The 25,903-nt window shown below is 38.8% G+C and overlaps 1 protein-coding gene across 1 annotated transcript in view; it reads left to right on the plus strand.

Moving 5' to 3' along the window:
- CPB1 (carboxypeptidase B1) overlaps positions 1–25,903 on the plus strand; it is a 54,152-nt gene that overhangs the window by 10,572 nt on the left and 17,677 nt on the right. Inside the window, exons 2-7 of the mRNA XM_023589415.2 lie at positions 12,116–12,250; positions 12,364–12,439; positions 18,226–18,350; positions 24,453–24,552; positions 24,638–24,739; positions 25,596–25,697. Of these exons, the coding sequence (XP_023445183.2) occupies positions 12,180–12,250; positions 12,364–12,439; positions 18,226–18,350; positions 24,453–24,552; positions 24,638–24,739; positions 25,596–25,697 (576 nt within the window). The 5' untranslated portion in view covers positions 12,116–12,179. The remainder of the gene's footprint in view (positions 1–12,115; positions 12,251–12,363; positions 12,440–18,225; positions 18,351–24,452; positions 24,553–24,637; positions 24,740–25,595; positions 25,698–25,903) is intronic.

Here is a 25,903-nt window from a genome sequence, read left to right on the forward strand (position 1 = left end):
CAGTTACACATTTCAAAATTCTTTAACTCAGAAATTAGCAAATTACCCTGGCTCTTTAGAATTCTAAAGAAACAGGTTTCATTAGCAATATGCATTAAAGAGGAAAGAAAAACACAAAATAAGGATGTCTGGTGCTTGAACAGATTTTTACTAACAGTATATGACAGGTCAGATGCCAGAATATTCTTTGGTCTATGGGAAAATGTCCAGGTTAACATAAAACATTGAAATTTGATCATAAAGAGACCAAAAAACCAGCAGGAAATGGGTCCGTCCTGTTCCCTTCACTTTGAGGAGATAGTATCATAACTAAAACCGAAAGAATATAGAAATAAGCACACAGCTCCTACTTGCCCCTGCCACAGCCTGTCTTCACCTGGAAAGGAGAGGGGGAATGGAGCCCAAGCAGATGAGGAATAGTAAGAAAGCATGGAGTCCCACTCACTGCGGGCATGGCCTCTAGGCCCAGCTTGGCTGTGTGAGGAACTTAGTTTTCCTGGGGGATTGGAAGAACTTGCAGATGTTCATAAGGAACCAGTGCCAAGGTACTTTAAGGAAATCAGGTTACCTCTATTCAAGGAAAGCATCCCACTCGGTACTTGCTGCCCTCTCAGGAGGCCAAATGCTGTTGTTTTCCAGCATGTCACGGCTCAGCCTTGACTCTTCAGGTCATGCTTCAGGGTGGCTTTGGCCCTGGGTACAATTGTTCTACCTCACCTCACAGAACAGCAGCTGCCTACAAGGCCACCCACCACTGCCCTGCACAGTTCCAGAGAACACTCTTTGCAGCATAATTTCCATGTCAGCATTTAAGCACTCGTTGTCACTGGTATTGTCTCATGACTTAATGCTTTAGTAGATTCTTCGGAGAAGTTGATGGAGCCATTTAAGAAGCCATGGAGAATGTCTGAGCCAAACATCCTACACAAATACCTTTACCTGATTTCCTCTCAGTCAGTGTCCACAGACTTGCTGATGTTCACATAAGCCTTTGCTTGATTTGGAAGCAAGATAATCATACAAGTGGACTAGTGGTTCTCATGGGGGACAGATTTAGATCCCAGAGATATTTGGCAACATCTAAAGACATTTTTGGCTGTCACAACTTGGTGGGGAAGGGAGTGGAGTGGCAAGGAGAGAATTGCTACTGGCATCTAATTAGAAGAGGCCAAAAATGCTGCTAAACACCTCACAATGCACAGAATGGCTCCCCACAACACAAAAAGTACCAACCCAAAGTGTTGACAGTGCTGAGGTTGAGGAACCATGCAGTAGTCTAACAAAATGTTACTAATTTCATGACTATAACATCATTTCTCATTTATCATGTATTCTTGATCTATAGAGATTCAGTACCTACCTTCAAAGAAACAATGATAAAAAATATCCAAAATATGAGCCTGTTCTGTTGACCTGCCACACATACATTTAAACCATATTCAAAGTTCACCGGCATGAGATAAACTAATGCATGTCCAAAACATTGTTGACTCATTTTTTTAATTCCCTAAATACATATAAGCTATTAATACGCAAAAATTAATGTTTCATTTCATAAGTACAGGAAAGAGCAAAGTCACTAAACATTTCTATTTATAATTTTTACTTATGAACCTGTCTCCAGACTGTTTCTCAGTCCCACGAAACCTTTTCTGCATTAAGCATAATCCCCTCACCAGAATAACGAAAAATATATAGGATCCCTCTTTGAGAACAGAGAGCCATGCCATACACACCTGACCCACGCCACATACCTGGCCTGCATGGCCAGTGCTTAATTATGTTACAGGTTTGCCTGGTGGCCACTGTGATGTTTCCACACTCCAATATTGATGTTTGTGGATATTTAGCTGACAAAATGCTAAAGTGGAAACATAAACAAATGAATGGTTCCAAAAATGGGTAAGACACCAAGTGAATAGAAAAAGAAGAGAACTGGGAAGAGAGAAGAAGACTTTTCTTTTTTAATCATCCAGTCTTAAACCAGAGATGTTAGGGATAATTACTTCCACTGTGTCCTTTGCTCTGCCTTGAAATCCTACCTACCATTGCCCTCAAAATTTGTGACTCAGTTCTACACTCCTCTTGATCAACCTGTCACTCTGTCAGTTAAAATTTTCCATCAAATGAAAGTTTTACCAACTGCTGCCCTTATGCCCATTGGACTTAAACCAGCTACTCTTCCCAACATTTTATACTCTGAACTAAATTGTGTGTGAAAATTACCTTTTATTGACTTTGGTGAGAGCCTTATGCAAACAACTGAGGGCAGATTTCAACTGCCCATTGCCAAAATAACCCTCTGTCCCATCTGTTGGATGCACATATCATTAAGACTTTTATTAGCCTCAGAAATAGAGAACTCATTTTATGGGGTTAGCTAAAAATCTGCAAAAGTCCTTGGAAAGCAGCTCTTACAAGTCTTGGTAACCATATGCTGCTAAATAAATAGGTTAGCAACAGAAATAAAAAGATGAAAATGCCCCCAAGTGTAATGTCTTGCCTATAAATCCATGCTTTACATTAATCTGCTCGAAGAAAATATACCTACTGTCCCTCCAAATATGCAGACTTTTTAAAATAAAGGTTTTGAAAGAAAAATAAGTTTTCATCAGAAACATTGGAAAAATAATTTCTTAGAGAAATCACTGTGAATTAAAGACATTGCCTAGAAGTCACCATCAGAAGAAATCCAGAACTTGCTTGGAAATGGAAAAGTTGTAAGAGGCTTAACCATTAGGGGCTAAGGGAGAAGTAATGATCTTTTACCCAAAGAAGAGAATAAAATCATGGAGGACTAATATGGCTTTTTACAGTTCTGCTTACAATTATGCATTAAACAATTTACCCCTTGTGGATGAGTTCCTAAAGCCTGCTGAGATGGTGCACTAAGAGAAACTAATATCATGCTGTTTTTTCTTCTGTTGTAGCTAATTTTTATTAAGACAAAAAACTTACAACTAAAACAATTTCTCTTCTGCTGAATTTTGTTCTTTTCAAGAAGACCAACATGATGGATGACCATTTGTCCGATGTTTGTAGTAAGTCTGACAGTAAAAGACAATGGCTTATACATGCATGCCCAGTCAATGTCCTATGGGTTAGAACTCATAAAACAAAGGCAGCAGATGGCATGCCTAAATTTAATTTGCTATTGATTTATCTTTGCGTTACCACTCAACATGCAGATATTGCATGTCTATCTGGCGCTGCTAGAAAACACAAGACCATGCTTCAAGCAAATTTATCATGCAATCTGATGCTGGGCCATCAATCCCAAAAAAGAAAAATGTAACTCATCCACAGAGTCACTCTCTTCTGACTAAGTGGGACCTGTCAACAGCCAACACTCCAGGAATCAGGGATGGCATTTCATGCAGTTTGGAATTACTACTCATGGCAGTAAAGCAATAGCAGACACCGTGGAGAGGAAGAGAATGTGCCTTTGGTTCTATTGTTCTAATTTGAAAACAGAGGAGATAGTTATGTGTGTTTCAACCTCTCTTCCCAATGTTCCCAGGAAAATTGGCGTTTTGTTTGATTAACTATTGTGATCACCATATCTTGTGAGCTCTACTCTTGAGAGCTCTGTGATGGTCTTGGTCTTAGATTATCCATGAGTATATACAACAGACCAATATTCTAGACCACCACATTCTAAAATGAACATTTCTTGAGTCTGCTTCTGGCAGCTATCAAAATAATTCCTCCTGATATCGTGTTTAAAGATTTGCCTCAGAGTCAAATCAATGTTGGAGAGTAACAAGCAGTGCTGGAAAATTAGGTCATTAATTGTGAGGGTTTCCTTGCTTGTGGAGACCAAAACTCTGAGGTAAAATGGAGCCAAACAGTGAAGAATTCTGGAATATTCTTTCATATTTCAACGAAGGTGTCAATTTGGAAATTTAATTCTGAGTCCAATGGAGGATTTTATTATTTAAAGGTATGTTAATATGGCCCTTAGTCATCTAAAGTGCCTGTAAAGCATGCCAACATTAAAATGCATCACTCAGAAAGAGCAAAAATCCAAATCCTAGTATCCATTATACTGATCATATATTTCAAATGCAAACACATTGAAATGACTACAGAAGAATCTATTGGCAACTTATTTCTCTCAACTGTCAACCAGAGTGGTCATCAAGGGTTAGCTCATAGAATTACCTCACGGTAATAGAACATGAGAATCTCAGTAGTTTACAATCTGGGAACAGAAAAAAAAACAATCAGGTGGTTAAAACCAGATTGCCAAATGACAGCATCAGATGCTTTATCTGTGTGCCTGGGGCTTGCCTTTCCAAAATAATTTTAAGAATACATTGAAATAGAATTAGAGCCAAACAAAGTAGAACACAGACCTTTTTGAAGATTCATACCAGGTAAATAGTAAACAGGTTGTCAGAAAATATCAATATTTTCTTTTTTTGAATTGATTTTATGCTTTTATTTTCTAATCACATGGCATTATATATTATTAACATTTATTTATTAAAACTCTACCCTTTCCCAAAAGGTCTTAAGGCACTCTGACATTTTGTTACAGCATTTAAAAAAATACACACAGTGCCCCATTATCTTATAAATTAGAATGAAACAAATATTTTTCATATTTGAATTAAAGGTAGAAACATACATCTTTTTACAAGTTTGTTTCCAATAAAATAAAGATGTTAATATGGTAATAAAATGTATGTTATTTATTCCTTTAATAATTCAAAATACCTGGGAATTTGTATTACAAAAATCAAAGACCAACATATTAAAATGATCTATAAGAATTAACAAAGATAAATGTAGGTGCAAAAACATATTGCTTTAGTTGGCACCATTCCATTTTACCTCCCTACTCTTTTCTCCTGATTAATTGCCCAAGTAAGAAGTTGGAGTCTAGTTAGACTGTTTTCTTAATTCCTGTTGATGGAGTGTTGATATAAGGATAGAAAAAGAACCAGCCGCCTTTCAACTAACCCATTCTTCATGCGTTAATCAATCATAACTTGTCTGTGTTAATTATCTCCCAAATTCCAAATAGATATATGCTAGCAGTTTCCAAATATTTGCATGATTTTAAATGTTCTCCTTATTTCAATAAGAAATCTCAAATTGATGAGTCAGGTGGTAAGATTTATGGGATGAAGTAATCATGTTTATCTCTCAGCTTTCAAAAATACTGGTCTGCAATTCAGTAACAAAGAACATTCCCACCAGAGATGCGTAGACAATGCCCATTAATCATCATGATCATGTTTAAAATATATATATATACACACACACACACATACACAGCAACATCAGTAGATGCCAGAGAGACAAGTCAGCCAAGAAAATATTTACTGGCTTCCCTCTCCATACACATAAAAAGATGGTTTATTCCAGTATTAACTAGAATTACACAAAGCCAGAGGTGCAAATGTACAATTTTCAAGTTCTTTTGCCCTCCTTGGAGCAAAAGCAGCAGAGTGGATCATCACTCAGTTATGGGGAGATTCTGCTTGCCTCACAAAGCTCCCGACAGTTGAGAAAAGGGTGTGAGAAGAATTTTCACTGACTTGATTGAACCAATCCGTTCCTTTGATTGAATGCAAACAAAAACAGAAGCTAACTCTTCTCAGAAACAAGTCCCATCTAGGAGGTCCTATCTTCTGTCCCAGAAGATGCAGCAGCAGCCTTATTTCTGAAAGAATCATGCTTATATTAAACTTTTCCTGCCCAGTATCCAACAGGCAAAAATACAAATACAAAGTACTTGAGCTCCTCCAAGTCATTAGAGCTGTTTTCCCTGATTAAAAGGAAATTTTACATTCCCTGATTTATCTCTCTTTCCTGGTACCTTCTGATCCTCTAACAGTGAGGAAGACGAGTCTGCTAATGTACTCCTCACCCCTCAGTTCAGACAGCACTCAGGTGGAGAGAATTGTTGACTCAGAATCACCAATGGACTCCATTGTTAGACCCACACTTTAAAACACAGAAGAAAGATGTCAAGAAAACTGCTTCTGTAATGTTTGTGCCTAATCACTCTCTTACCTGGCACAGCAGAGCCAGCAAGCATAAATCAGGTCCTCTCCATTTCTAAATACCCCATAGCACCTAACCCAGCAACCTTAACATTGAAACCCTAACCAACTGTGACCAGGAATCCACAGGGCCAAACCTTTACATGAATGTGATTTCAGTCTTAAATTCACAGACTGAAGTTTCCCAGAATGTGTTCCCCAAAACACTGAAAACACATTTTGCGATGTTTTTGGTGAAAACAGTCCACAGCCAAATATACTGGAATCGTAGGGATGGTCCTAAGTCTTCTGCTTTGAGCTGGACTTGGACAACCTGGCACTCTGCTGTGAGATAAGTTCAGAAAATGCCGTAGGCCAGTGTTCCTTTTTGATTATTTATAATACATTACGAAGATGCCAAGAAGTCCCACAGTACAGGAGCTTCTTTGATTTCATTTAAAGTAAACACATTTGACCTCAGGACACTTTTTACTTTACACCATGAAATATGTTTGGGGAAATGCTCTTCCAGAAACTGAGACATCACATAGAGTGAATCACTGCACCATGGGGCAGTTTACAGCATCTCCAAAATCTCATGCTGTTTTATGAAACACAGAAACAAAAGTGCCTCTTGGTTTATTAATCACCAATGTGGTACATAAAGAGAAGAATTCAAAAATAAAAACATGAGATGAGAAAGCACAACTTTCAATATCTATGGAAAAATTATTGCAAATTGCTGAAACAATTTTTAATTACTCACTGAAAATCCTAATTGCCCTCCACTTGGATTCACAAAACCTCAATTAAAATAAACTATCCTGAATGTTCACAGTTTCAAATACAATATCACAAGTCATCAAAAAATATGATTATGTTCCCCTTTAGTGGATATTTCTTACTTTTTTTAGCAATCCGGTGTCTAACCCCCTTCTCTAAGTTTGGAAATGCTCTACCTAAGGAGCCATAGAATGGAGAGGCCCTTCCCACTATGGATTTGAAGGTTAGATTCTCACTTTCCCACTAAGATATGGGCTTATGACCTTGACTTTGACTTGGGTGCTGATGACAAACAGAAATGAGGACTTCCAGGATCTGTGCTGACAAGGGTGGCAGCCACAGCAGCACTAGCTGCATTAGGTATTTTGTGGGGGCTGATGCCAAGGTTCTAGGAGCAAGCATATGACCTAGATGTGCCAGGTCCCTTATTTGCAGACTGCCCTGAGGAATTTGGACTCATGCATCCCCACAGATGCATGAGACAAATTTATAACATCTCATATTATTTATAGATATCTCCTGTCCTATTTCCCTAGAGAACCCCGACTAATATGACTTGGTACTAGTCCACTGGGATGCAAAACTAGATCCATTCATGCCCATCTTGTTACAATGTGGGCAGAGCTGACCAAAAGGCAAGAGAAGGGCTTAATAAACATTAGCAATTGAACCTGTGACTGAATATTTCAGTTATTTAAATAATAAGTTCTCTCTTTTATCTAGTTCAGTTTTAGTCTTAGTTGTAATCAAGAGTTCTAACTTAGGACAACCTAGGGAATTGAAGTGAAAAAGGAACCCAAATTGTTGTTGATGCATTGCCAAGGTTGAAGCTAGGAAGATAGTAATAAGGGTCAAATCCAAAAGGCAACATCAGTGGAAAAATAAAAAGGAACAATGTTCAATGAGGTCAAACTCTGAAAGCTTGAGCACCAATTTAAAATATGGTGTGCAGACTATGTTGAATCACCGTAAGCAATTTAGAGTAAGTCTATCAATAATGAGAAAATGCTGGAATTTGCCATTTGTGGTACTCAGCCATGGTGTAAGATAAGTTGATCATCAGAAAACCTTCCCATGTGGCTACTACGTGATCATTATTTCTGAATATAGAGAAGATCCTAAGAAGCAAGCACATTTCAGAGGAAACTGACAACTCTAAGAATACTTACATGAAGGAGGAATAACGATGACTTTGTGATTTCAGGTGTGTTTATAACTTTTCTTTGATATGAATTTTCATATAGTCCTCAAGCCAAAAGGAAATTCTGGTAAGCATTATTTTGCCATTAACTCAAGGGAAGAATGGAACTTGGCTCTCCTAAGAAAGCAATATATCTCTCAATAGTAATCTTACTATAATGTGGCTATTGAATAATGCTAAGATAATTTGGCATTTTTATGAAAATATCAGATTATTGTTATTTCTGCATCCTTTCACTCAACAAAGCACCAGGCACCTGCTACAAAAAAAAAAAAAATGAATAAGACATGGTTTGATCTCTCAAGAAACTTGCAATCCTAGTGAAAGGAGATCAAGTCACAGTATTCAAGCGGAATGCAAAAATAAAGAAATAACAAGCAGAGACAAAGCAAAGCACTCTGAGGGGTGCAGAGAAGGGAATAATTAATAACACCTGCAAAAGACACAGGCTTGTCAAAAAAGATGGATTGCCTGCATTTTCAACTTTTATCAGTTATGCTGATGAAATATAGATATATAGACCATTTATATCCTTCTATTCAGAAGTTGTGCAATTGGACTTTGCTTTTTAAATTGTTAATGGAGTCATGAGGAAACAGGAAGATGAACCAAACTAAGGGCATTCTACACAACTGGCTTGTACTCTTAAAAAATGTCAAAATTATGAAAGATAAAGAAAGGCTGAGGTACTATTCCAGATTAAAGGAGACTGAAGAGACATGACAAATGAATGCCATCCTGGATGGATCCTGAATGAAAATAAAAATGTATGAAACATTGCCTTAGCTCTGGAAGACATTCACGTGAGCCTCTGCTTGCTGATGTGGGCTGTTATGAATAACAGAAGTACCCTAGGCTAAGGTGGAGTTTGTACAGTAGCCAATAGATCCTACTGTACCTGGATTAATGCTGTGGCATGTGGAACAGTCAATACAGACACTTGAGAAAGCCACCTAGGTTTCTAGGATAGATCCTATTGGTTTATAAGCATCATTAAGCTGGTGGGTTCTGGTACCCAAGAAGGTCAGTTTTGCAGATTGGCCTCATCATGCTGCTTGGAATCCTCTTGATATTAGCCTTACTTAAATGCTGCATGAAACAAATAGAAGGGATTTGATCCCATCCCCTATTGGTCAGATTAATTGGAGTGACCAACAGAGTAGCATACTCGGGAAAATTCACCTAAAGCCAAGATGGTATAGAAAGGGGTAGCCATTGTTGGGAGACAATTCTCCACAGCTCCCTGATGTTTCTGCATGTCTTGTGACAGCTTCTCTTCTGGACTACCTTTTCAAGGACATTTGTATGGCAAACATCTTGGAAGACTGAGATAGTGTCTCCCTCTAGGGCAGGGGTTCCTAACCAGGGGTCTGTGAGCTTGAATCAAAATTCAAAAAAGCATTTTTCCTGTGGCAACGGTACAGGTGTGATATATTTATTAACTAATACACATTATAGTGTGGATTTAGTAAGGGGTCCATGTTTTTTACCTGCCTGGCCAAGGGGTCCGTGGAACAATCAAGGTTAAGAACTGCTGCTCTAGGACAACATTTTTTGGACTATCCAAGATAATAAAGATAATGTTTTTCGAGGACAGGGTTTTGGGCCAGTTTGCTAGCAACCCCCTCATAAGACTAGGTGTTTTCTAAGCTCAGGATTCCCCAGTTGTGACACAAATCTACAGTGTACACAGCATCCACTGAGCCAACCTCCACATCATCCCCGTGGGACTTAGGGACAAGGGATAATGCAAACATGAAGCTCATGCTGCCTCTAATGGCAGACCTTTCTTTCTGACCCAGGAGTCTCATATCTTCAGCCAGTATCTATGAAACTGTGGCAAATAACGTGTATTGTTGCAGGTAGGGTAAAATCTCAGACCTATTATTCATGACAAAGACCCAGATTAACAGAGGTAGGTACCATGCTTATAAGTGAAAGTAAATAGATCAGTTCTCCCCAAAATTGATCTATAGATTCAATGCAACCCCAAACAAAATCTCAGCAGGGTTTTTTGTTTTGTTTTGTTTTTTGTAGAATTTGACAACCTAATACTAAAATACATATGAAAATGTAAAGGCTCTAGGGTTGTCAAAACAATTTTGAAAAAGAACAAGGTTGGGGATCTCCCATACTACCTGATCTTCAAGCTTGATTATATACTGTAGTAATCAAGATGGTATGGCATTTATACAAAATTAGACAAATAAATAAATGGAAAGCAATAGGCAGTCCAGAAATAACCCCACATATATATATGGTCAAATGAATTTTGACCGAGAAACCAATGCAATTCAATTGGAAAAGGAAAGCCTCATCAAACAGTGCTGGATGTACTGGATACACGTATTTTGTAAAATCTTGACTCATAACTCACACCATATACAAAGATCTAAAACTTAAAAGCTCCTACAAACCTGCACGAGTGCATGTGCAGCGAGTCAAGTGCCTGTGTGGTGAGTCGGTGCCTGCACAAGTAAGTCACACAGCAAGATGATGACACAACAAAAGAGAGACCAAGGGGAGAGTCAAGGTGAGCTCAGCAGAGACCAGGAACTGAGGTGGCGCAATCAACAGGGAAGCTCTCTGTACATGAGAGGTCCCCAGATTGAATCTCGGTGAATCCTAGAGGAGAAAAAAAACAAGAAGAGAGGACAAAAAGAGAAATAGAGCAGATCACACAGTGAATAGACACAGACAGCAAAAACAGCAGGGTGGGGGGAAGGGGGAGGGGGGAAAAAGAATTGTTTAAAAAAATTCTTATAGCTCCTATAAGAAAATATGTTTGAGACCTTGGAATAGGCAAATATTTCTTTAAAAGAATGCAAAAGGCACTAATTATAAAAGAAAAACATTGATAAACTGAAATTATAAAAGAAAAACATTGATAAACTAAAATTTTATTAAAATTTTTTACTAGAAGTAGAACTTATCAAAAGATACTTTTAAGAAAATGAAAACTCCAGTCAGAGACTGAAAAGTAAGATTTGTTAAATATATTTCTAGCTAAGGACTTGTATCCAGAAAATATAAAAACTGCTGCAAATACTAATAAAAAGGCAGACAACAAATTTCTGAAAAGGGGCAAAAGACTTCAATAGACACCTCATAAATGAAGATATATAAATGGTCAATAAACACATAAAAAGGTTTCAGTATCATTAGCCATCAGTGAAATGCAGATTAAGACCACAATTAGATATCACTTTACACTCGGCAGAATTATCAAAATAAAAAACAAAAATTAACAACACAAAAATGTTGGAGAGAATGCAGAGCAATCAGATGTGAGTAGACACTTAAAATGGAACAACCACTGTGGGAAAATGTTTGGCAGGATCTTATAATGTTAAACATATGCCTAAATTATTATTTAGTAAGCCCACTCTTTGTAATTTACCCCTCAAAATTAAAACATATGTTGACAAAAAGACCTGTACACAACTGTTTATCGCAGCTTTATTCAAAATACAAAATTGGAAACAGCCCAACTACCCATAAACAGAATGGATAAACAAATTGTGGTATATTCATGCAATAGAATACTACTTGTCAATAAAAAGGAACAAACTAATCATACAGACAAAAAAACTAGTAAATTTCAAAAACCGTGATCTTGAATGAAAGAAGCCAGACAAAAAGGAATATGTATGGTATGATATCACTTACACAAAGTTGTAGTACAAGCAAAATTAATGTTTGGGGCTAGAAATCAGAAAAGTGGTTGCCCAAGGGAAGAGCAGAAATAGATTGGAAAGGCGCTCGAAGGAAGAAAGTCTTAGGGTGAAGAAAATAATTCTGTACCTTGATTGGGATGTTTGTTACATAGGTGTATCCATTGTCAAAAGTCATCAAACTCTACACAAAAATCTATATCATTTATTGATGTAATTTTACCTCAGTTCAACACACACACACACGAGCACACGCAAAATAAATAGATTTTACTTAAAACTCATTTACCTCCAGACTATTCAAGGTCTGGCATCCAAATTAGAAAAGTTAAACTTGAGATTAGTTGCTCTGTTTCCACAGGTGTTGTAGAGAGATAGCCTTTCAGACCTTATATAGCTAATAAGGCAACAATGCCAGGAAAACCTGTCATCAGGATTTGATAGGTCCTATTTGTAATCAGGAGAAGAAATACACCCTGGCCTATAAAAGCAAGCGAGACTCTCCCAAGAGACTAGTCAGGCGCAATGTGGACGTTCCTGATTCTCGTGGCTGTGGCCCTGGCCTCTGCTCACCATTCTGGTGAGCACTTTGAAGGGTAAGTAAACCACTTCTGAAATGATCAATTCCTTCAGCCTTGCCTGCCCCAGATATTTGGATACACGGCCCATTTTACATTTTCTGTTCTCCCTCTGCCATCTAACCATTCAGAGAGAAGGTGTTTCGTGTCCATGTGGAAGATGAAAATCACATCAAGTTGATCCATGAGTTGGCCAGCACTAAGCAGGTAAATACCAATTCTGAACAACAGGTTCACTTCACACCTACTTTAATATCATAGATTGCATTTAATTCTACCAAAGGAAGAATGATGTGGAATATGAACTACAATACATTTGGTAGCAAGAAATAAAAAGTTAGAAAACCATTAGTACCCTGATGGCTTTTCTTTTATTGTGTTTAAATTTGGCTGCCATAAGCCCTGGAGTTTTATAAATCCAGGGTAACTTTTAAAAGAGTCGACAAAGAAAGACGAGTGCATGAGTGGGGACAGTTATGAAGGTCATAAGAGCATCCGGTGTGCGGTCACGTCCTTCTAAGGCAAAAGAGAGAAACGATCAACTTGGATATTGCTGAAAAACTGGGCCTTTGTCCAAATTGAACTTCATTTCCACATCCCATGTATCATCTGTTCTCTTTGATTTTCTTTCATTCCAAATCAAACAGCTTGTGCTTTCATGACCTTGATTCAGGTCTCCTTAATCCTTAAAAAAAAAAACATGAATGATTTCCATATTTTCGTTTGCTCTCAGCAAGACAAAATCTCTAGCTACTTATAAAAAAACAAACATTCATTGCATATGGAATGAAAACTGGCATTCTTCTTTATATATGTAGTATGGTAGGAAGTTACTGCTGACCACAAATAGTTCCATTTGGGCCAATCTGTTTCTTCTTATATAAACCAACCAAAATGAAAGCTTCTAGACATCTTTTTAAAAATCTGTGTGTGTGTGTTATTTCTTAACTTTTGAAGTGTGGACGCAGAAGAAGGTAGACAGACTCAGAAGTTAAGAATTAAAAGAAAACATAAAGTGATCTATTCCAGCCTTCCACTCAAATGAGCAATTGCCTCCCTAGAAATAACATACCTGATTGCTAATAAAACCTCTTTGGATACTTCCAGGGATAGTAATATAAGACTTTTCAGAGTCACGCATTTACCTTACAAATCGTCCTAATTGTTTTCTTCCTTATATTAAACTGAAAACTGCCTTCTTTTTGATCCTTTGGACCTAGCTGAGCCAAATATTATGTTACCTCTAAGATTTATCTACTTCAGGCCTTTCGTCATTTCTCCCACTGGTATACAGGCTCTTGATCTTTCTGCTTACCTCAGGATACAGCTCAGTCATTCCGTCTTTCTTTTTTAAAATGTAGCCACCAGGAATGACAGTGGGCTACTAGGTATGCTCTGATTAATATACACTACAGATAACTTACCACCTGCATTTGTAAAGCAGGCATTTTATTCATGGGGCCTAGGATGCTTTTAAACATCTTGAGCTGTCATGTAACACTCTTGGCTTATACTAAATTTGTGGTCAATCACAATCATGGTTATTTTTTCTCACACGAATCACCCTCACACAAGGTTTCCCTCTTCTGTGCTTGCCTAATAGATTTTTTAACCTAAATGCAGGGTTTTAGATTTACTCTGTTAACATTCACCCAGATAGCCTATTTTCAGCAAGTTGAGACCTTTTTAAAACAAAGTCAGTCATCCAAGGAAATAATTCTTCCCCTCAGCTTTGCATTACGAACAAGTCTGATAAACATGCCTTCTTGACGTTCATCTTTGTCACCGATGAAGAATACTAAGTAGGTTAAGGGTCAGCACAGAATTAGAGGGCTTCTTCATGGCTCACTCATTCAATAGATATTTATCATGAGTTTTCAATATGCCAGACACAATGTTAAGCCCTGAAAGTGATTCATCAAACAGCTCCCCTGGGATAGGTTTGCTTAACCACCCACGTTATTGGAACATCATTTACAGCTAACACTACGCTGCCTTCTGACTTGTAGAGAGGGACATCCATGCAGAGACACTGCTCAATGCTTTGCAGGGACCAAGATTCAGCATTTTACCAAGCTAGTGGTCTCTTCCAATAATAAGATGAAGCTAGTTAGGTCCAACGTACTCTTGCTTTAACCATGCTGGTTCCAGGGATGACAGCTTCCTTTCCTGAACTTCACAATCCACCTGCTTCCAGTTTACTCTGCAGCTTTGCCGGAAGCCACGCCAGGCCCCAGCAGCTCCTTTTTCTGGGATTCACTGTCTTCCCCTTTATAAAATTCAAGACTTGCTCCCTTCTGACTCAAGTGACCCCTTCATGTTCTGATTCCTCCATGATTGCTGAGAAAGCTCCATGATCACATCTGCAGTATAGTTCAGTTACCTAAACTGTGGTATTTTACAGTGGTCAAGAGTGGAGACTCCGGCTGCCTGAGTTCAATTCCTTGATTCCGCCACTGGCTCGCTGGGCCTTGGACACTTTGCCTAACTTCTCTGCGTCTCAATTTCCTCATTTCTAAAACAAGGATAATATTAATCACCTTAGAGAGTTGTTGGGAGATTTAAAAGAATTACTATCTGTAAAACATATAGAAAAAGCAGGTATAATAAGAACTATGTAGCTGCTTCCTATTATTACAAGACTTTGAACATAATTTACATGACCAGGTATAATCACCTCTCTCCTCATCTATCTTGGGCCTCAATTGTGCTATTTCCAAAGAAGACGTTTTTTGCTAAAATCATAACACAAAAAATTCTTTAAATTATCCTTTAAATATGTTGATAATTTTGTCACATAGTGAAAATAGAAGAAACAAGGAATGGTATAACTACTTCTTGGGAAAGACAGAAACCAAACAGGAGTCAAATTGGACTGGTTTCTCTCTTCTGGCTGCAAGCATCATGTTTGAGCTTCAAGCAGTGGAACTGCATGCTTATTCTTTATTCTTTGTACTTTCAACAGAATGAGAAAAAGATTTTTCTTCTCTTTAGCAACCCGTGAATGAAGCATATTTTGAGTATAGCCTTCCTGATAAGATCATTACAAGGTCATCCAGTCTTTGTATTCATCCTTGGCCATATGAACTTCCTCCCAGCTTTTAAACACATCCTTTTAAAAGCTGAATGTATTGGGGAGCTCTGTGACCACATTGGACTCCAGCAGCCTTTCCCGTCTCGTTAGGATTATCTATAATTATATACTAAGGATTCTATCTCTGCAATTAAAGTTGTACTCATTCATTTTCTCCTTTTTTATTCTTTTTTTTTTTTCTTTTGGAGACATTCACCATGAAACATACTCTCTTTCTCTGGATTTTTTGAACTGTGTTTCTTTTTTTTTTTTTTAAGATTATTTTATTTATTTCTCTCCCCTTCCTCCGCCCCCCCCCCCCCACCCTTGTTGTCTGTTCTCTGTGTCCATTTGCTGTGTGTTCCTCTTTTTGTCCGCTTCTGTTGTTGTCAGCAGCACGGGAATCTGTGTTTCTTTTTGTTGCGTCATCTTGCTGTGTCAACTCTCCGTGTGTGCGGCGCCATTCCTGGGCAGGCTGCACTTGCTTTCGCGCTGGGTGGCTCTCCTTACGGGGCGCACCTCCTGCATGGCAGGGCTCTCCTTACACACATCAGCACTGCGCATGGGCCAGCTTCACACGGGTCAAGGAGGCCCAGGGTTTGAACTGTGGACCTCCCATGTGGTAGATCGACACCCTAGCCACTGGGCCAAGTCCACTTCCTGAACTATGTTTCTTGAGTTTAAGGTGTGTGTTGATCTATGCCAGAGTAACAAGATTACAGTCTTCCAATGGTCCCCATCGTGCCACTATACAAGGAAATTCCTGCCTGCTGTTCTGAATTAAGTCTAGAGTAGAAATTGTTCCTCTTCCAACAAGAAATGAAAATTTTATCAAGATAAATGAGGGATCTCTCAGATGCTCTGCTTATAGCCAAATGCAACCTGTAGCAAATATCTGAAGAACCAAAGATTCCCAACACCAATATTTACTTTTTATACACGTGCCTTATTCCCAAAAGAGTTTAAAGTGAATAAGGTATTTTTCTTGCTTTTATGCTAGTTTTGTGATGTATTTTGGGAAGGACTCTAGTTATCAGCCAGCTGACAGGATAAGCTGATATTTCCCACATTGCTATCACTTAAAGATATCATTTTATCTTCCAACAAATATATGTTACTGTTCCCAATTTAGCTTCCTGGATTTACATTCGGTTCTATAATTTCTTGACAGGTAATTCAATTCCTTACACCTTATGTCATAAATTTTACTCAATTTCATCATTTCTGACATAACTCTCTTCATAAGCTCTCAATATTCCTGAGAGTACATATTTATTTCATGTTAAGACTTCGAGTTTGTAATTTGAATCCATGCTTGGTACATTGGTATACAGCTATGAGGGTATGTGTTCCTGATTCTCAACTGGATTTCTCCTAAAGACTTCTGCTAGCATCCTAAATATGTGTCACACTTGTAGCATTTCATCGTGTTAGATGTAGGCAAGTTTCTCCATGTCAAACTGAAATTTTTAAATGAGCCTAGCTTAGGTATGCTAGTCTTCCATCAAACATATTCATGTTTCCTCCATCATTTAACCTCTCAGGTTTATCCTCTCATCTTTGACTCAGTCACATTCTACATCCAATCCTTATCCAACCATCAATTCTCTCTCCTTTTACTCCCTTTGTGTCAACCACACTCACAATTTTTTTTTTTGGACTCCATCTTGATGAAATCCCAGTGTCCCTGCCTCCCACTGCCCTGATATTTGCTATCCTGACTCATGACCTGGCTGCCACTGGACTTCTAGAGTGGTCTGAAGATTGTCAGGATGGAACACAGGTTACTGAATTCTCCTTAGTTCTATCTGAAAGTGAGTTGTTCGGAAATATTATCTCAGTGGTCCCTGCCTCATACCTTCTACATCTGCACAAATTCCCTTCCAAGTTCTCAAGAAGTGGTCTCAAAAATCACCACCTGCCACATATCCAGCCTGAGACTAGCTCCCAAGCATCTAAAGAGGGACTGGGTGAAACATGGGGGAAGAGAAAGACCCTACTTCAGGTTCACCTCAGGTATCCAGGACTCTAGTCAGGTAAGGACAGAACAGGAGGGCAGACATTTACAAGAGACAGCAGGTCTCTGATAATATTTTTCCATGGAAAAGGGAGATTTAAAATCACACCTCCTCAAATAAAGGCATTAGAATTATCAACAGGTCAGCCTATTCTTTAGGGGCATACTTTTCTTTCAAGTCTCTCCATGAGACTATAAGCTCCATGCAGACAGAGGCTTGCTAGTATATTCCTAGCCTCGGCACATAGTTGTAGGTCCTCAGTAATAGTTAATGAATAACTGAATAAATGAAAATGTCAGAATATTACTGGATCCCAGACAGTATTTTGTTTCTGCCCATGGCACCAAGACACCCACTGTGGAAAAATGCCTTTGATCTCCCTTATCTATTTTCCACAGGTCAGGGATGCTCCTAGCCCCACACACTGTTGTGGCTTGGAAGCATTGAGTTCCAAGATGAATTCATAAAATACGGCCCTTAGAAAGTAAAAGGGAAAACTCAATTTCTTTCCATTAAATTTCATGGCTCTGGTTAATTCATCATCATTCATTCAGCACATTTATTCATTATCACAACAAGCAAGTTGATCCAGGAAAATCAATAAACTGGAAAAAGAAGCTGTGGAAAACTACAATTAACTAGCATTAGGGGGAAATAATTACAGGCTCTGCATGCTTGTTGGTAAACAATTAAGGTTACGTATGTATTTGCAAATATTTTCATCAACCTCTACTACTTGGTCCCAAGCCTTATTTACTCAAAGGAGATATTTTTAAAGAGATTTCATGGATAATTTGATTTTGAAAATAATTCTGTGGAGTACAGCAAAAATGTACTGACAAATGATAATTCACCCATTGAATTACAGATGTTCAGTACAGTATATCTTGTCCTTTATTCAGATTGACTTCTGGAAACCAGATTCTGTCACTCAGATCCAACCTCACAGCACAGTTGACTTTCGTGTTAAAGCGGAAGATACTGTCACTGTGGAGGACTTTCTGGAGCAGAATGAGGTACAATTCGAGTAAGTCCATGTCTTACAGCTATTGAAATTTTCTCTCATGTATGATGTCATTCAAGCCTCTGAATAATCCTGGGAAGGTAAAATTGAGTCCAAGAAGTTTCATGACTTGCCCATGGCCCCACAAATATATCACGGTACAGCTGGCCCTATCTTACAAACCTTAAGATGTCAGACCTGGTAAATTTTGTGCTTAATCATTGCTCTAATGAAAATGACTTTGACTTGTGAACCCCAAATCTTCAGTCAGATCATATCTGACCCTGCTATTGGTTTAAAAGAGATATACAAAGGACAGTTCAAACCAATGGGCAATCTATTATCTGCTAAATGCTGCTTTAGCCCGAAATCTCCTCAGATCTTTCCAGGTAAGAGACTGGACCTATGGTGAGTCATGTAGTCTCCTTATTCTCCTTTAGCATCCTTAAGTGAAAGACAGGAGACAGACTGAGTAATCCTTTGGTCCTTTTTTTGTACCAAGGCCCCACCACTCTCTCTAATGGTAATAGAAGGCAAAGAGAAATGGGCCCAAAGAAAACAACGTGGCTTTCCCAAAGGTCTCGAGTATAGCTGGCTACACTTATCACCCGTGACTCCCCTCCCCAAATACCATGGTGGTCCATCTAGGTTTTTTTAAGATGAGAATGTCCTCCTAAGTAGAGTCCATTGCCCATTTGTCAGTCCAACAAATAGATATTGGATGCTACATGTACCAAGTACCAAAAAGAATGGATATGGCTCTACCCCCTTTAGGAGAGGACAACCCTGAACAAGGAATTGCAATAATATATATAAAAGAAATTAAAAAGGGTGAAGAGCTGGAAATGCCAGGGTGTAGGCCAAGACTGGGGGTCAGGAAGGGCTGCCATAGGAAATGAGGCTCTGCTCTGTCCTGAAAGATGAGTAGGAGTTATCCAGGCAAAAACAAGGAAAAACCATACTGCAGGCAGAAAACAGACTATATGCTAAGAATAGGATCAGAGTTGGGAGAGACCAAGTTTGACACAGAGACATTGGCATGAGAGGGAAGGAAGAGACAAGGCCAGTAGAGCTGTTCTTCCAAGGGGTAGATGTGCCAGGCGCCAAAAGAAAGTCTTGGACTCCAGTTCTGGATATTAGAATATTTATCCGGCAATCTCCCACCACAAGCTCAAGTCTTCATTGTTTGGAAAAAGTGTGACCTACCTAATACTAAGATAAGAAACATTCTCTTGTTTTTCACATCTTAAAAATATAGGAAACTGCTACTTAGGCTAGTGAAGATGTCCACTATACAATCTGTGCGTCCATCAGGAGCAGTGGCGTGGCATGGTGCAACAAGCATATACTTTAGAAACACACAGGCTGGGATTCAAATACTGGTTTTGCCACTTCCTGGCTGTGTGACCTTGGGTAATTTGCTTAAATTTTCTGAGCTTCAGTTTCCTTATCCATAAAATGAAGACATAAAGCCTTCCTCAAAGGGCTGCTGTGGAAATGAAATAAAACAATATGTAAATGAATAGCAAATGACATTACTGTTGCTGAGAATGCTGCTATGGTTTACTAATATGCAAAGAGGGAGATGATGTATTTTTTAAGGGTCAACAGAAACTGTTAGGTTTAACCCCATTATCATGCCTCACATAGCTTAGCTATCTGCTTTTGCCTGAGGGAAATGTCAAAATGTGACCCTAAGATCCAGCTGTCTTTTTAAAATAAAGATATAACTCAGGAAGTTTCAAAATAGGATTAAGATTCATGTCTGTGACATTTTGTTCTTCTAATTACACTAGGAAAAATCCTAGTCTTTAGGAGCCTTCAGTAACATTCGAACAGATAACAGTTTCTTTCTAATTCTTAAGAGAACAAAGGAAGATCAACGGTAGACTAACCCTAGCCACCTGAAGGATGTCTCATTTCATACACAAAAAAGTAAAATGGCTTCTAATCCCAAATCAACCCCCTTTAATCAGGTAGAAAATTCTTCCTTTTTTCTTTTTTAAGTGGTAAAATATTGGGGAACTGTGTACAAATTTTGTTTCATCTAGAACACGGGACTTTCCCTGAGGGTTAATATCTTGTTAATTTTTGTTTCTCTGTTCACTGCTTAGCACATTTGTTGCATAAAAATTTCTAAATATTAAATAATAATAAGTCCCTAGAAATCCTAGAAAAGTACATAAGCCATATCCTTGCCAGGGCTGCAAGCAGTCCCTGTGTATCCCATTATTACCTCATATGGCCACTAATTTGTACTTAGACGATTTCCTGCTGGCAACTGGATGCAACTGTGTGTGTATGGTATGGGAAACGCCTGCTATAGAAGTTTTTTCACCAAGACAGCTGGCTTTTCTGATATTTCAACGGTTTAAACCCTCTTCACCAAGACCTGCACCATTTAATTAAGATTGAATTATCATGGAGGGGAGACGGGGGATATGAACTGAGTGCACAAAGAAAAATAACACCTTTTAAATGCACATGTTGCACACTGGAGTACAGAAATACTAGAAATTGGATGGAGTAAATCTCCAATTTATGTTTCTGAACCCCAATTGACAAAAACTTTTTGTGGACAGCCCTCTGCAGAATTCCTTCCTACAAGTTGCAGGAAGGCTGTCTTTGCCCTGTGCAATCCAGGGAGAGACAGATTTGTGTCACCTGATGATAACATCATTTTCCTGCATATTTCAGGGTCACACAGAGAAGTGTCCTTGGATAGCAATGGGCTCAGAGTTCAAGAGCTGGCCAAATCCTCTACTTCCAGAATCTGAAAGGAGAACCCTGAGTTCTCTTTCCTTCTCAGACACTGTGTTTCTTGGTTCATTGGTTGTCCCAGTTATCTAATTTGCGTGCTTGTTAAAAAAAAAAAAAGAAGTTGGATGGCACTATAAAAGGAAAATATAAAAGTATAAAATAGTGTGCATGCCTCTGTATTTTGGAGCTGTAATGAGGTCCCTATTATATTAAGAGGCATTGTTTTAATCTTCTAGAATAGAAGCTCATTATTTAGTAATAATATTTTGTAATATAGCTAAAGTAGTGCTTTGTCCTGAATCTAATAAAATCAAATAATCATAAGGCTGGAAAGAATCATTTGAGGTCAATTCCCCGCCTTCAGGCAAAAGTCAGCTCCACATTTCAACCCAATTCTGATGTTTTTTGCAAGTTACTAGAGGATATTCTTACTCTTGAGTGTCATCTTAAATTTAACTTTTTTTTTTTAATGTTTCTTTGTCCAGGTTACTGATGAAAAGGTTTAATATTTACCACAGTAGTAACTAACAGAATACCTCGTTAGTATCAAACAAAACATAAGCTCCCACATAGTTGCTGATTTTCCCAAAGATTTTGAACTGTGCGGCTGGTTCCAGGTAAAAGGGCGCACATGTGCAGTGGAAGGCTTGCTGCTCACTCCACCCAGAGCTGGCTTCTGCTAGGGACAGCCATGGACATGGCCCCACGTAGGATGTCTATTGAAAGTCTGGCGGCTATGGAACAGCCTGGGAACAATTAACCGGTGATTTCTTTTCTCTGAGCTTCCACTGAGAAGCCCCATGTCCGAGATGATATCATACTTGCTCATTGACAATGAAAATCTTGTTAAAGCCACAGTAGATGCCATTTGCCATTTCCTCTCAGTTTTTCAGTTCTGTCCTTCAGGCAGAAAGTTTTTCATTGTTAGCCAGGATTTGTTCTTTCAAAGCGAGGATGTGAGAATACTATTGTTTCCTTAAAGGTTTCCACCACTGGAATTTTTTACGTTTTCAAACCTAAACCTCGTTTGACTTGGTTTGGTTTGTTGGTTTGTTTTTATTTACCCCTGGAAATCACTTTCTTAAACTATCTCTATCCTTCCTTCCCTGGAGCTCAGGAAGGTGATAACTGGCAGTGCTACCATAAGTCAATACTTTTTTTCCTTAAACCCTTGAAGACATCTACTTAAGTGGCCAAGGTCTACGGATCTACCTCAAGTCATTGCATTTTAATGCTGAAAAGGACATTGACTACCAGTGTATCAAAAGCCCTCATTCTAAAAATTATGAAAGTAATGTCCAGAGACTAAAAGACTTTTCTAAGGCCAAGTTACAAATGAGGGAAAACTATGACCCTGATCTTTTGGTTACTAGTTCAGGGTTCCTTCTACTTGCACCCTAATCCTTAACAATCCAATTTGGGTGTTGTGGATAATCATCATTCCGAACTATACCAGGCAGAATGATGGTCCCCAAAAAGCCTGTGAATACAGTAGGTTACATGGCAAGGGGGAATTGATATTGCAGGTGGGAGTAAGGCTGCTAATCACCTACCTTTGGGGATATATCCCGGATTATCTGGGTGGGGTCAATGTCATCATAAGGGTCCTTGAAAGTGGAAAGAGTCAGAAGTAGAGGTGAGAGGGCTGTGATGTGAGGAGTCCACCTGCAATTGCTGGTTTTGAAGATGGAAGAGGGCGGCCATGAGCCAAGGAATGAAGACAGTCTCTAGAAGCTGGAAAAGGCAAGGAATCAGACTTTCCCCAGAGCAGGGATTCTTAACAAGAGGTCAATGAGCTTGAATTTAAATGCAACAAGACATTATTCTCATGGGGAGGTATTGGTACTGGTGTGATCTATTTATTAAATAATACCTAGTATAGTGTGGACTTAGTAAGGGCTCCGTGGTTTTCCCCTGACCGGCAAAGAAGTCCATGGAACAGAAAAGGTTAAGAGCCCCTGCCCTAGAGCTCCAGAAAGGAATGCAACCCTGCCAACACCTTCGTTCTCGCCCAGCGGGACACAGCCTGGACTTCCAACCTACAGAACTGTAAGATAATAAATCTGTGTTCTTTTAAGCCACTGAGTCAGTAGTGATTTGTTTACAGCAGTCATAGAAATCTAGTAACCAGCAAAGTATTGAAGGCTGCTCAATGGAAAATTTTCTTTTCACAGAATAAAATTTTAAAATCTGCTCCATTTCTGGATTTGTTTGTTTTTCCTAAATACTACCTTAAGACAGTTTAGTATTTGCCCTTCACTAGGAAGCACGTACCATTTGCTATTAATTCATTGCATTTCCCATGAATAGACACAGATTCATGCCGAAGTTCACCAAATGAAGGAAAGACCATGAGGGAAGTTCAGAGGATGTCCCAGACAGACTTCAACAGAAAGCCCTTGGTGAAGCTGGAGGAGAAGCAGATTTCCAATGTAGCACTACAATTCTGTGTGCCAGATAAAACCATTTCAAGGCTTGTGGATAATAAATGTTTCTGCAACTGGCCTCTGTCCACATTCACAACACAGTGATCAAGGCATAAATGCTTGGAAAATATCACCCCTTCTGACCACACTCTTCACTCAAAATAGCAAAGTGAAATGAAGTCACACACCCACAATTTCAGGCTTGCCTCTTACTACTGAAACTTTCACCTGAACAATTTGTTTATAGAAATAAGCAGTTTCTGTCACCAATTATCATATTACCTTGCTATTGAACCATTCTCATATTACTTTAAACCATCCAAAAGAAAGCCAAGCCCAAGCTAGTTCTTTAAACCCAGTATTCTTCTTCTTAATACATTTTAATGTATTAAAATGTAGCTTGTTAATATTTTGGAATTTTCAGCCACCCATCCATTTTCCAGAAAACCTAGAAAAAAACCTCAAGTGAACCAGCTATCCCCAGCTGGGATTGAGTATGTTCCTGGGACACAAGACGTTTAGTGCTCAAACACAGAAAAGTCCTGAGAAAGTCACCATTGATAAGCCTCAGTTGTATATTTTTGTGTGGCAGCCCAAGACCCTGGCTGCATTGACCCTGCCTGCATTAGGTACGAGTGGAAACCATTTTCTAAGTTTAGGGCTCAAGGACATACAAATGTGTGATGTCTGGGCCAAGGAAGAGCTCATATTGCTCACATTTTCCATTATGCTTCCCAATGATTTGTTGTTCTCTTTGCAATGGTAACAGAATCACCCTTGAGCAGCTCAGGTCGGAGAGCATCAGGGGCACCAAATAAATGTGATTCCATGGTGAATGCAGTGTACCATTCCCTACAGCAGTGGCTCTGGGCTTTTGGGTATATTCAATGGGAAAGTACCTGCTGATGTTTACAGGAGCACTCACTTTTGCTCATTACAGGGTATTGATCAGCAACCTGAAATCTGTACTGGAGGCTCAGTTTGATAGCAAGGTCCGTGCAACTGGACACAGTTACGAGAAATACAACAACTGGGAAACGGTATGACATGCACAGGATTTACACATTGCTCTGGGAAATTGCACCAGGAATGTCACATTAACCCATAAATGGTTCCATTTGGTAGATAGAGGCTTGGACTCAACAAGTCGCTACTGAGAATCCAGACCTCATCTCTCGCAGTACTATCGGCACTACATTTGAAGGACGCACATTACACCTCCTCAAGGTAATCGTTTTTAACCATCACCTTGCTATGTCTGAGAGCTTTAAATCAATGAATTCTAACACATTACAATCTGTTTCACAGACATGCTAGCCCCAATATTGTTATAACTCTTTCCCAGCCTATATAACCCCTAGGGAATCTAACAGCTTCCTTAGCTTCTTTTATCATAGTGGATTTTTAATCATTATTTTGATTTATTCAAAAGGAAAAGTGCAATAAAATAAGAGAAGTCCTATAAATTTAACCACATTCCTGTAAGCAATGTAAATGATCATCTACCTTGATGATCTTGAAATTGTTCTCTCCCAGTCGTTGTTTGCAAATCCATTTGCTAAGGAGGTTCATAAACTTCACATCTATTAGGCAACATTACAAAGCGTATCAACAATTTGTTTCTGTCATCCTCAAACACCATTTTTGTCATGTAATTCTAATGAAGAAAATAAGAAGACTTAGAATAAATGAGAGAGAAGGAAAAATTCTTATGGGATTAGCAACAATCATGATTACTTCTAATTACTCATCCAGTTGTCTTGGTCATGTCACCTAATAACAGCAGCTGAAAATAACCTCCACGTGAGTACCATTAAGCAGAGTAATCAAGCATCTTCTGAAAGCATGAGCTTGTCAAGCTTACTAAAAATAATAAACAGCCATGTACGCCTTCAGTTCAAACACTGCAAGTGTCTAGAGGGAAGAACATTCTGCGATAGCATTGTATTTTAATTTAATCCTGAGATATGCCTCTTGCTGCTGTCAGGGTTCACCTGTTGAGTCCAAAACCCAGACGGGAAGTGGGTGTTAACCCCTGAATGCCATCTGAATCACAGTTTTCCTTTCCTTTTGTTTGGAATAGGTTGGCAAACCTGGACCAAATAAGCCTGCCATTTTCATGGACTGTGGTTTCCACGCCAGGGAGTGGATTTCCCCTGCATTTTGCCAGTGGTTTGTACGAGAGGTCAGTACATAGAGTCACTTTCGGCAGAGGGACATAGAAAAAAAACCTTTTTTATCTCAACCAATTCCTCACAACCTAGCTCTAATAAAGGAGAATCATAAAAGCAGAATATGTTTATAATTCCACATTCTCATTTTCGGAAATTAGTTTCAACTTTCACCAATAAACCTTTATAAGGCAAGATTCCAAAAACAGTTGGCAAGTTG

This window comes from Dasypus novemcinctus, chromosome 4, assembly GCF_030445035.2.
Source record: "Dasypus novemcinctus isolate mDasNov1 chromosome 4, mDasNov1.1.hap2, whole genome shotgun sequence".
Classification (NCBI taxonomy): domain Eukaryota; kingdom Metazoa; phylum Chordata; class Mammalia; order Cingulata; family Dasypodidae; genus Dasypus; species Dasypus novemcinctus.